This window comes from Leptosomus discolor, chromosome 5 (assembly GCF_034619465.1).
Source record: "Leptosomus discolor isolate bLepDis1 chromosome 5, bLepDis1.hap2, whole genome shotgun sequence".
NCBI lineage: Eukaryota > Metazoa > Chordata > Aves > Leptosomiformes > Leptosomidae > Leptosomus > Leptosomus discolor.
The window spans coordinates 74,157,474-74,170,907 of NC_141395.1; the positions used below are offsets into that span (position 1 = coordinate 74,157,474).

General features: G+C 44.4%; 1 protein-coding gene across 2 annotated transcripts in view; it reads left to right on the forward strand.

Annotated features, from left to right (window-relative positions):
- Positions 1–13,434, forward strand: part of TRAPPC9 (trafficking protein particle complex subunit 9) — a 502,283-nt gene that overhangs the window by 59,914 nt on the left and 428,935 nt on the right. For both annotated transcript variants that reach the window (XM_086465055.1, XM_086465056.1), the window contains 2 exons: positions 367–512; positions 12,468–12,553. In XM_086465055.1, coding sequence (XP_086321181.1) covers positions 367–512; positions 12,468–12,553 — 232 coding nt within the window. The remainder of the gene's footprint in view (positions 1–366; positions 513–12,467; positions 12,554–13,434) is intronic.

The window sequence follows — 13,434 nt, forward strand, 5'->3', positions numbered from 1 at the left end:
TAAGTTAAATATTCCGTTGCTTTCTGCACTGGACTTCTGTTGTTCAGTCTGCATAGAACTTGGAAATTAATAGCTGGATTTCAGATCACCGATCTGGCTAGTTTTAGTTTTGTTGGTTTCTACAGAAGATGTTTTTCCTTTGGGATTTGTTTTTTCAGAGCTTTCTGAAACTTTATTTCCTTGGGTTGGTATTATTTCTTTTGTACTATAGATGTTTACTTCACGTTTTCCATTTCAGGTATTTTAATCAGTACCTACTCAGAGTGTCATTTAGTATTGATCAGTTCATTTTTAACACAACCATTTATTATAAAATAAATTAGAACAAATTAAATAAAATATTGCAAAATTATTTTTCCTCAACAGATCTGTGAAGCTTTTGAACCTCCCGACCAGTCTCCGACCTCACAAAATGAAAAGTCTGCTTGGTCAGAACGTGTCAACCAAAAGCCCCTTTATATATTCTCCAATTATTGCGCACAGTCGTGGGGAAGAACGAAGTAAGAAAATAGGTAAGAATATTTTGCAGTATTTTCTGTTGCTTGTTAAGTTAGAAGATCTCTCTTGGTCAAGGAAAACAAACCTGAACATTACCTCCTTGTATTTGAAATAATCAGCTTTTTAGCCTAAAGTTCTGAAGGAGCAAAGTTTTTTTTTTTCTCTGTGGGACAGTGTCAAATTCAAAGGAGGACTAAAGTCTCATAAAGTTGATTTTCAGAGGAGATAAACTAGTTTTACTTCCTTCTCAAACAAAAGAGAAATTTAAAGGAAAACTTAGTTCTGACATAATCTGTTCGACAGCAGCGTGCTTTGCCAGTTACCATGTGTGGTCCTTGAGCTAGATGTGCTGTTGGGGTTCCCTCTTTTCTTATGAGGGGGTCATGGTTTAGGCCCACGAGGCTGCTCGCTCACCCCTCCCCCTGGTGGTGGGGTGGGGAGGAGAATCGGGAGAAAAGGGTAAAACCTGTGGGTTGAGATAAGGACAGTTTAATGGAACAACACAAGGAGAGAAGAAACAATGGTAACACCAATAGTAATGAAATAATATATACAGTGAGTAACACACAAAGCAACGGCTCACCAACCGGACCCTGTCTTCCCGCCTTCCTGTGCCGTGTATGCTCCCCTGGCCACATGCTCCCCTGGCTGCTCCCCCCGCCCTTATATACTGAGCCTGACCTCAGCATGGTATCGAATACCCCTTGGCTACTTCAGTTTGGCTGTCCCAGCTGTGCCTCCTCCCAGCTTCTTGTGAAAATTAACCCTATCCTGGACAAACGCAGGACATTATCCACCCCTTATTCTATACCATCTGCATCATGCCCAGATCCTGTATTTTGGGGTTCCATCAGTTGGAGGTGGTGTTGGATTTCTGCATCCGGAGCCTGTGGCTGGTGTGTCTTACATGGGCCATGCTCACTGTCTGCAGGTTGAAGATGTTGACCTTGAGGAAGTTGCTGGGCACCAGTTGCTGAAGCCAGTTCAAGTTCTATCACTGCTGACTCTCACTTGGTTTCATCAAAGTCCATCCTTTGTTGATTAGAGTGATTCTCACTGATGTGACGTACAGCAGCTGTGGTAGTGGCAACATATGATGGCAGGATTATTTAGCAATTAACACAATACAGTTTAGTTCACTGGCTATTTTCACCCAAAATTAAATCCCCTTGGGGTATGCATTGACCTTCCCCATCCTTCTGCATCACCCACCAAGTGCACCCAGGTCCTTAAGCAAAAGCAATCCCATAGATGGGTTTGCCTTCGTCTGCAGCAGGACTAACCCAAACCGTCTTTCCTAACGTATACTTCATGTGCACTATGGAGACTTTATCCCCTTCTACAGTATGTAGGGGGTTTGATTGGGCAGGGTCAACTCGATTGGTAGATCCTCTAGTATTTACTAACCAGGGGGCTTCTGCTCAATGTGTATCCCAGTGTTTGAAGGTCCCACCCCGCATTGCGCTCAGTCTGATTTTTAGACCATTGTACCGTTCAATCTTCCCAGAGGCTGGTGCATGACAGGGGATGTGATATACCCACTCCATGCCATGCTCTTTGGCCCAGGTGTCTATGAGGTTGTTTGGAAATGAGTCCCATTGTCTGACTCAGTCTTTTCTGGGGTGCCGTGTTGCCATGAGACCTGCTTTTCAAGGCCCAGGATAGCGTTCCAGGCAGTGGCATGGGGCATGGCATATGTTTCCAGTCATCCAGTGGTTTCTTCCACCATTGCAAGCACTTGCCTTGGTGAGTCTGTGAGAGTGTGATGTGGTCAATCTGCCAGATCTCCTCATATTTATATTTCAGCCATTACCCTTCATGCCACTGGAGTTTCCACTGCTTGGCTTGCTTGATCACAGCACGTTTCACATTCATGGATAACCTGTGCAATAGTGTGTATGGTCAAGTCCACCCCTCAGTCACGAGCCCATCTGTATATTGCATCCCTTCCTTGATGGCCTGAGGTGTCATGGGTCCACTGAGCTATGAATAATTCACCCGTATGTTGCCAGTCCAAATCCACCTGAGCCACTTCAGTCTTAGCGGCCTGATCTGCCTGATGGTTGTGTTGATGTTCTTCAGTGGCTCTGCTCTTGGGTGCATGGGCATCCGCGTGATGTACTTTCACAACCAGGTTCTCCACCTGAGCAGCAATACCTTGCCATAATTCAGGGGCCCAGATGGGTTTACTTCTGTGCTGCCAGTTGCCCTGCTTCCATTGCTGTAACCACCCCCACAGGGCGTTTGCCACCATCCATGAGTCAGTATAGAGATAAAAGACTGGCCACCTTTCTCACTCAGTTGGACAGCTTTCATCTCTGCAAACTGACTCAATTCACCTTTTCCTTCAGCAACTCATCATGTGAGACTCCACACAGCAGCCTTCCACCTCCAATGTTTTCCAACAATGTGGCAGGACCCATCAGTAAACAGGGCATTTTCGCTTCTCGTTATCTGGTAGTTTATTACATGGGGGGGCCTCTTCAGCACATGTCGCCTCCTCCTCTGACATTCCAAAATCTTTGCCTGCTGGCCAGTTTGTGACCACTTCCAAAATTCCTGGGCGGCTAGGCCTCGCTATTTGAGCTCATTGTGTTAGTGCAACACACTTACTCCATGTGGCATCAGTTGCATGGTGTGTTGAGGAGGCTCTCCCTTTGAACATCCCAACTGCCAGTGCTGTGGTGGGTGCTAAGAGGAGCTGGGCTTCAGTTCCAACCACTTCCGAGGCAGCTCGAACTCCTTCAGGAGGAAGGAGAGGTGGAAGAGCGGGAGAAGATATCCTCATTTGTCTCTCTTGTGGACTGTGTTTAGTAACAAATGCTGAGAGAAGGCACCCGAGGAACAGGCATGACAGCCATGCTGCATACAAATACCAGCTTAGCCTCATGACCAGTGACGCAATCGTATTGTAAGTTGACATTGCCCAGTGCAGCAAAATGATGGTCCTGATTCCTCTCCCAGTGGTCCCAAACATCACCGCAGGGAGCACATAGTGCATGTATGAGTTTATATAGCACCACTACACGAACAAAGGCATCATCATGGTGACCAGCGATTATTTAACTAATATAACAAATACATATAACAAAACTGTTGTAACACACTCTGGTCAGATCTGCTGTTATCTCCACGCTTTGTGCCCCATGTTGAGCACCAAAAAGGACTGTCGTGGTTTAGGCCCAGCTGGCACAAAGCACCACTTGGCCGCTTGTTCACCCCTCCCCCGGGTGATGGGGTGAGGAGGAGAATTGGGAGAAAAAGGTAAAACCTCACGGGTTGAGATAAGGACAGTTTAATGACCATCACAAGGAGAGAAGAAACAAAGGTAACAACAACAATAATAATGAAATAAGTACAACAAGGACTATGCAATGCAAAGGCTTAGCACCCACACCCTGCTGCCTGCCTTCCTGCATGCATGCTCACCTGACCACCCCCCCTTATATACTGAGCATGATGTCAGCATGGTATCGAATACCCCTTGGTTAGTTTGGTTTGGCTGTCCCGGCTGTGCCCCCTCCCAGCTTCTTGTGAAGATTAACCTATACTAGCCAAAGCCAGGACAGAGGGTATCAGGAAGAAGGAGCTGCAGCTTCCTGGACAAAAGATGCAAGTCCTTAGGAAACTGGACTGTGGGAGTTCATCACCCGTAGAATCCTGGTGTTAGACCACTGGGATTTTAAAGTTGCTTTTCAGTTTATCCGTTTCAGGAGAAAAAATGCATCTAGTTGATATCTTGCTATGATTTAACTTAAACTCAGAATGATTAACTCTCTGATTAGTCAGCTTTTCTTTAAGACAGTGCAGCAAAAATCAAACAAGTCTTACGAACAATGTTTGGAATACTAGTCATTTTCTGCTAGACAATTACTTCATTTATTATAAAGTTCTTCAGTGCAGTCATTGTGCCATTAGAAATAGATTACAGGGGTTGTTTAAAATCCTGGATTAAGTTACAAATATTGGTAGTCCTTTTTGTTGCTTTTGTGCATATCATGTGCGTGGTAGTTTTTAACATAAGCATTAGTGTCAGCACAAAAAGGACTTGTGTGCCTGGAATAGAACTGATTGTAAAAACTTGAATACAGAAATTTGCAGAATGGTGTTTATCTTAATTTGGCTCCTTATGTGACTGCTTTTAGTACTGTGTAATCACCAAAGAAAAAGGAGAAAAACAGTACTTTGAAATGTCATTAAGGTTAGTTAGATTTTCTGTATCGTGCTTTGAATTGTAAAATACTAAACATTTAGCAGGTCACCCTGAGTAGTGGCTCCAACTATAATTCTTCAAATAGGTAGTTCAGGACCAAGCTAGGGCAGAATCTTTTTGAGTAGGACATGTGTGTGCACTCCTCAGCACCTGAACAACATTTTCTGTCCTCTGCTCCCCACCCCTTTCAAGCATGAATGCACGTGAGAGACGAGGAATGCTTTCCGGGTCCCGTATTCTCTGTTTCTCTTGTTAGTGGCTGTGTATTTGCATTGTAGCGTATTGTAGTGATTTCTGGGACTCCCCCTTTTTTATCTCTCTTTGTTTTTACCCTTCCGACAGTCCTCTTTAATCTACTTTTAAAATGAATGTTCTCCAGCAGTGTAGCAACCACTTGGCTTGTGCATCTGCACTGTGCCTGGCCTGCAGAGCCAGCACTCAGAGCATCTCTGCCTAGTTTCTTCCGTCTAACATGCGGGGCCACAGGCTTTTTCCACACAATCTTCTAGGTTAGATGTTGGACTTAATCTGCCTGTGCTGTGGATCCCTGATGATGGTGAAGATGATACCACTCACCTTGAGAAAACATGCACATTTTCTAATTTGTTTTATGATGATGTGTCTTTTCAATAAATAGTTGAAACATGAGGAATTAAGAGATATGCAGATGTATGAATTATTATCTGGCAGTTTGGGTGGACGTGGTTTACTGTTTTTTTGCTGCAATACTACTTTGATTTAAAAAAGTAAAGGCTAAGAAATTAAAAAAAGGATAAGAAATAAGAATTAACTAAAGGATAAGAAATTTAAAAAATGTCAACATGTGGGGACATCTTAAAGTCCTTTCTCGTTAAAGAAATATTTATTTGGAAAATAGCTTATATTATTTCTCTTAATAATTTGTTTAAAAATTGATCACAATTGAATTTTCAACATTTAATCTGCTAGGTACCTTGTCATGTTGTTTTGATTTAAATAAAACCTTATTGCTAGACTTGTCAAACAGTTGCAGTATGCAGAATTGTTCCTTGGTGGATACAAAAGGAACCTGCATTTTTTGAAACAGTTCAAATTAGAATTCGTTCATGTGTGTACCATAGGAGTTTTATATGATACAGGGCAGTTTCTCCTTTTAGGTGTTTATTTAGCCTAAGGAGATGTATGAACTGCTTGGGATTCTGTAAAGCTTTTGTCTTTTGAAGTATATACACAGTGCATTCACTTTTAAAAGCCTCTAATGTTTCATTTAAAGTTTCATAAACAAAAGGATATACAGAATAAAATCAGATACTTCCTTTGATAGAAGCTGAGAAATCTAATAAACTTTGAAACTACTGAGAATATTTTAATGATGTCTATTTAATTAAAAATGCCGACAATAACAAATGAACTGTTTTTCTTACATGGAAAGATGTAAGAATATTTTGGTTAAATTATTGTTACAGCAAAGGAAGTCAAATACTGCTGACAAACCAAAGGGAAACAAAACACTTCAGAAAGTCTTGAGGAAATGTTTTCAGCTTGATAAGCATTTCTGTTTGGAAACAACAAATGGGATAATTAAATAGTACACTAGTCATAAGAAATAAACCTACTGATTTTTGACATATTCTTTTGTTTCCAAGTGCTGATAGTCTAAAGCAGCAAGAATGTATAATATAGTTCCATTAGTAAATCTGTCAACATATGTCTTACCTATATTAGATAATAAAAATTTAGCTCTTTACCTAGGACTGTGGTAATGTCATTTTACCTTTCCTTTCAGCTTTTCCTCCAAGGAAACAATTCTGTAGCATTGCCCTGTTGTCTTTTACATGTGGCAGCTACACCTGGAAAGGAAAGCAGAGGCCTGAGAAGAATATATATATATATAGTCTTATATATATTGTCTCTCTCTCTATATATATGAAAATCATAGACTCACAGAACAGCCCAGGTTAGAAGGGACAGAATCACAAATGGCAGGGGTTGGAAGGGAGCTCTGGAGCTCATCTAGTCCAACCCCCCTGCCAGAGCAGATTCACCTAGAGCAGACTGCAGCCAGGTGGGTTTTGAATATCTCCAGGGAAGGAGAATCCACAACCTCCCTGGGCAGCCTGTTCCAGTGCTCTGTCACCCTCCATGTAAAGAAGATTTTCCTCATGTTGAGGTGGAATTTCCTGTGTTTAGGTTTGTGCCCCTTGCCCCTTGTCCTGTCACTGGGCACCACTGAAAAGAGCCTGGCCCCATCCTCTTGACACCCACTCTGTAGATATTTATAAGTGTTGATAAGGTCCCCTCTCAGTCTTCTCTTCTTCAGGCTAAAGAGCCTGAGGTCTCTCAGCTTTTCCTCGTAGAAGAGATGCTCCAGTCCCCTCATCATCTTAGCAGCCCTCTGCTGTACCCTCTCCAGTAGTTCCCTGTCCCTCTTGAAGTGGGGGGCCCAGAACTGGACACAGCACTCCAAATGTGGCCTCACCAGGGCAGAGTAGAGGGGGAGAATAACCTCCCTCGACCTGCTGGCCACACTCTTCACCCCAGGATACCATTGGCCTTCTTGGCCACAAGGGCACATGGCTGGCTCCTGATCCACTTGTTGTCTACCAGGACTCCCAGGCCCTTCTCTGCAGAGCTGCCTTCCAGCAGGTCAACCCTGAGCCTGTGCTGGTGTGTGGGGTTATTCCTCCCCAGGTGCAGGACCCTACACTTGCCCTTGGTGAACCTCATCAGGTTCCTCTCTGCCCAGCTCTCCAGCCTGTCCAGGTCTCGCTGAATGGCAGCACAGCCTTCTGGCGTGTCAGCCACTCCTCCCAGTTTTGTATCGTCAGCAAACTTGCTGAGGGTGCGCTCTGTCCCTTCATCTAGGCCGTTTATGAATATGTTGAATAAGACAGGACCCACTACTGACCCCTGAGGAACACCACTAGGTACAAGCCTCCAGCTGGACTCAGCACCACTGATCACAACCCTCTGAGCTCTGTCCTTTAGCCAGTTCTCAATCCACTTCACTGTCCACTCGTCTATCCCACACTTCGTAAGCTTACCTATGAGGATGTGATGGGGGACAGTGTCAAAAGCCTTGCTGAAGTCAAGGTAGACAACATCCACTGCTCTCGCCTCATCCACCCAGCCAGTCATGCCATCGTAGAAGGCTACCAGATTGGTCAGGCACGATTTCCTCTTGGTGAATCCATGCTGACTACTCCTGATAATCTTCTTTTCCTCCGTGTGCTTGGAGATAACAGCCAGAATGAGCTGTTCCGTCACCTTTCCAGGGATGGAGGTGAGGCTGACTGGTGACATTTGGTTTCCTCCAGTCCTCAGGCACCTTTCCTGTCCTCCATGACCTGTCAAAGATGAGGTAGAGCAGTTTAGCCATAATATCTGCCACCTCCCTCTGCACTCTTGGGTGCATCCCATCAGGCCCCATGGATTTGTGAGTGTCCAGTCTGGCTAAGAGATCCCTAACCCAATCCTCCTCGACCAAGGGATAGTCTTCCTTCCTCCAGACTTCATCTCCTACCTCCAGGGTCTGGGATTCCTGAGGACCAGCCTTAGCAGTAAAGGCTGAGGCAAAGGCGGCATTCAGCAACTCTGTCTTCTCCGTATCCTCCATCATCTAAAGGTCTGACTCTGGACCTCAAAAGATCCTCTTTTCCAACATTTCATGGGACAGGGAGCCTAGATAAGGTCACCTAGCAGTCTGTCCAGTCATATCTGGAAAAGCTCCACTGATGGGGACTCTACCACATCCCTGGGGATGTTGTTCAGTGAATGATTGTTCTCACTGTAAAGAATTTCTTCCTTACATTGCGAGAGGTGCAACTTGTACCTGTTGCACCTTCTTTTCTCTATGTGGCTTGTGAAGGAGAGCTTCTGTCCTCTTTGTAGCCACCCTTTAAGTACAGGAATACTGTGGTGAAGTCCCCTGCTGAGCCAGCTCTTCTCCAGTGAGAAGAGACCAAACTCCTTCAGTCTTAACTTCCTCATGGGGCAGTTTCTCCAGCCCCTTGATCACCTTCATGGCCCTCCTTTGGTCCCTCTCTTCAATCTCTCCATGTCTTTCTCAAACTGTGAGGACCAGAACTGGACACAGTACTCCAGGTGCAGCCTGACAAGGGCTGAGCAGAGTGGGATGATCACATTTCTGTCTCTGCTAGCAATGCCCCTGCAGATGCAGCCCAGGATCCAATCTGCCTTTGTTGCTGCAGCAGTGCGCTGCTGACTCCTTTTCAGCTGGTTGTCCACCAGGACGCCCAGGTCCCTTTCAGCAAGGGTGCTCCCCAGCCAAACAGATCCTAGCCTGTACTGGGCTCTTTGGTTAAGTCATCCCAGATGCAGGATCTTGCACTTGTCACAGCTGTGGACACTACCCTGCAAGTTCCTTAGTGTAAAGCAAAATTGGTAAGTCGGCCAATCTGGTAGTGAAGATCCTCCTGCCTCTTCTACGTAGGTGGATCCCATCTCTCCCCAGTAGGCTGTTTTCACTGGAGGACTTCCCATGACCATAGAAACCAAAGCCCTAGTGACAACACCAGCCATGAAGCCATGTATTGATCTGCAGGATACATCGACTTCTGCATGCACCCCTAGCTCTGACTGGCAAGAAGTCTGAGAGAAGAAAATCACTTGTGCAACTCTCTGTACCCTTCCACTCATGTCCCCAGGGCTCCAAACTCCTGCTTGATCTTCCTAGGTTTTTCTTCACCATGTCATTGGTGCCCACATGGAAAAGAAGCAGGGGACAGCAGTCTGTGCTTTCAACCAGCTGTGGCAGTTGTCTCCCTCTGACATCCCAGATCTTGCTGCTGGCAAGCAGCAAACTTCCCTTTGCTGTACGCCAGGCCAGCAGATGGGTGCCTCGGTGCCTCTCAACAGTCACCCACAACTAGCGCTCGCCGTGTCCGTTCGCAGCTTTTACTACGTGCTGCCAGTGAGGCTTCTCCTTGTGAATTTTGCTCATGGCTTATGCCTGCTGCCCAGGCTTCCTATCTGGGGCTGGTTGGTACATAACAGCAAGGGGAACCAAGTGACAGCCTCTTCCTACAGGTCATCAGAGACCTCGGCGCCTCCTTCTCTAAGGCACTGTCAGTTCCTTGTTGAAGCTCTTTTGCTCCTTGTACAAGCTCTGGAGATCGGTGCCGCAGGGCTCTAGTACATCTTCTTGCCAAGTCTCAAATAATGCTCGATTTCTTGTTGGTCCGCGCTGACAGAGCATCACCGGCCTGACTTTCTCCTGCAGCCCCTCCATCCGCAGCCCCAGTGGCCCCACCAGAGCACACCTTGCACAGCTGGAGCTCCCACCCTCCTCCCCCGGGAGGCAGGGCTGCGGTCCTTGCAGCCCTCCGCCCCGACAGCAAGCCCTGCCTGGGCGGCTGCCTCTGCTCGTCCCAGGCCAGCCGGGCAAGGGAGCCGACTCCTGCCGGGTGCAGAGCACAGCCCTCGCCTGCTCTCTGCCACCGCGCTGCCGCCAGCCTCCAGGCGCTGCCTAAGGAGCGCTTCTGCTTCGCTGGAGCCCTCCTGCTTCGCTGGAGCCCTCCAGCGGCTGGCTGGGCTTGCACGGCCCCACCTGGCTGGGCTGACCGCCGGGGCAGCGGGCCGAGCCTGCGGGTAAGCAGAGCCAGCAGCGGCCCCGTCACTGGCAGAGCGCGCAGCCCTTCCCGCCCTGCTCCCCTCAGGGGCCGCTTCCAAGCGCCTTCCCGCGCTTGGGCCTGGCCGCGAGGCCACCCGGCACCCCCTGCGCCTGGTGCCTCCCCACGCAGCGCCCGAAGGTGCGGGCAGCTCAGAAGCCGGCTGCCGGTTGTGCTGCCAGCGTCGGCTTCCCGCCGCTTCAGTGCTACTGTAAGGAGGTAGTTCAGGGATTTTTCTACACTGAGGGAGGGATCGTGTCTGTAAAAGTGAAGAAATGAGCTTACAATCTTCTGGTTTTGGAAGGAAAGGCAGATTAAGCATCAGGCAAATCAATAGTTTGCATTTGTTTAGAGTGGTCGATGAAATCAAGAACTTCCAATGTGTTTTTCTGGTCGCCAACTTTTGCAGAATCTCTTTTTACGTGGTTACATTGAAAGCACTTTCAGAAAAGGTACTGCAATCTTGAGGTAGTTCTTGTAATGTGGAAATTAATTTAAAAGGACTGATGTGGCTACTTTGGCTACTACAAGTGCCTGTGTTGATATAGTTAACCATAATGGGGCTTCAGTGCTTAGATACCTTTGAAGCTCTCTACAGTACCACTTCAGAGGAGTAACTGATTCTTCGGGGGGCTGCAGAATGTGTCAGACACTGTGGACACTAAAAAATAAATTTGCAGAACTTCTCATACAATTGTGCTTTTGAATGTTTTGCTTTAATAAGCAGTTTTGCTTTTTAGGTTTCGTAGTTAATATAACCTGTTAATATTTCTGAATGTATGTTTTTAATTTCCACTATCGTTAATTGGAGTTAAATATTTGCATTAAGTACATCTCCCTTGAGCTCTCTGATATTGCTCGAAAATGTAATCAGATAGTAAAAGATTGTGAATGTACGATTAGAGTACAGATGGTTTCAACTGTGAATTACAGTCTTAATATTAATAATCCTGGTTTTTACCAGACACTTTCTAATATTCTAGTAAAAAAATTTTAGTAATATATTTAAAAATTATTGAGTAGACTAGTAAAAGTTAATCCATGTATGTTATAGATCAGTTTATTTTATAGTTGTGTTTTGTTTAACAAACCACCTTTTGTTTATTTGGACTGCAGGGCCTCAGCTTGTATGGAGAATCTTGTCACATTCAGTTTGAAGTCTTAATGTCAGCTGCATGTGGTTAACTGAGAAATTTGGAAGGTAGACAGGATCTTGTGGGCTGAAAAGATTATGAAGTGCTAATGTAAAATAATCTTTCTGCATTGATCAGTTCCTCAGAACTTATGTCTCTGCTGCTGACCTCCGTTCCATAAACTCCTCACCTCCTTAAATTAAAAAACCTCAACAAACCAAATTTTAAACTTGGCAGGGTGAAGTGTCTTTGAAGTTGAACCTCTGTCTCTTGTGAGAATTAAACTGAAAGTACATCTTATTACCTGAGCTGGTTTTGTTCATTGTCTTTCCTAAGTATTTTCACAAGTTACTTAATAATTTGTTATTGCTTAAGTCTTCATTTTATGAACCTCAACAAAATCTGTATCTGTAGATCCTAGTGTTGTTTCCCCTCCCACAGCATCTCCCAAACTACTTACTGTTTCTCAAAGAAAATTAGTAGGAGGAAAGTGAGGTGGCATCTTGCTGGTGAGAAGGTTTCCTTCTTAATTTAGAGTGATCTTTTATTTACACCGTACCATCAGCTATGTCTATTTGAAGACATGTTTCTATTATTTTTAGTTTTTTTCTTCCTCTTGTGTTCATTCCTTCTCTGGTTGCTTCTTATCTGAGTCTTAAATATGCAAAGCGATGTGTGCTCTGTACCTAACTCCAAGTACGTAAGCCTTTAACATTAAGGATATGTTTAAGTACTGTTTGGAATTGATGCCCGAGGTAATTTTGCCAATGTAATGTCGGGTCTTTGGAGGACTATGACTGTATTAATGAATGCTTCTGGTCCTTTAACCCATTGCTTTGCCTGGGGTTTATAGCTCCTGTCCCACAATGCACTTGGATAGGCCTTGGGCTGTGAAGATTATACAGAGATGTTAATTTAGAATATAAAGATAATATAGCAATCTGAGAGCTCAGGTGATGCTACTTTTTAATGATTAGGTAATTCCTGCATTAATTCTGTAACCATTTCATTTAGACTTCCAGTGGGTCCAGGGAGATGTGTGTGAAGTCCAGTTGATGGTGTACAACCCTATGCCTTTTGAGCTCCGAGTAGAAAACATGGTATGTATCTTTCTAAATCTCCCCTATTATTTTTCTGAAAAAAAATCTCGTTTGGACTTTCAAATACGGTTTTCTATAAATCAAAGAGTTTAAACATCATTTAACCCAGTATAACCTTAGTTTAGCAGTGCAGTACTGTCAATTTTCTCATGTTTGTTGGTGATGAGGTATTGAAATGAAAATCTCTGCTGCTCAGAGTGTTTAAATGCTTTACTGTTACTGACCCATAAATCGATGCTATGCATTTCTGCATTGGCTAGATCTCATGCTACGTAATTTATTACATATACTAATTTTCAAGGAATAATTATATCCCGAAACCTAATAATTAGTGTATACTTGCTACTGTAATTTAAAAATCTGCATTCATCCTAGTTTTTTCAAATTCCCATTTTGACGGCATTTTTAGGAATCTGAGGAATTAAAATAGTTCCGAGAGGCTTTTTTTTTTTTTTAATAGAAGCTTCAGCTCATGGATCTGCTGTTCCCAATAATACATGTTGTTTGAAAACACCATAAGGTAAAATGATCACGAGAAAAAAAAGGCTAAGATACCAGAGAAGCATGTAAGGTTAGAAGGATCAAGCCCAAGCCCTCTACTACTTCAGTTGACTGCTTGCAGAGTATCCTGAAACTAAGTAAATTGCTTTTTTTCCCCCCTCTTTATGCCAACTGAGAAGGTTTTAAATTGTTATCCATTTAAAGGTTAAAAGTCCCCTAACTACCAAACCAACTTAATCTCCACTCAGTCCTAATCCAGTGTTGTCCTCTATGTTAAATATTTTTAGCTTTAATATTGCTTTAAAAAATAAATCCTGTCTCTTAGAGCCCGTTGTTCTATTAGGCCAAGTGAATCAGCAGATATTTATTGGCTTAGGATT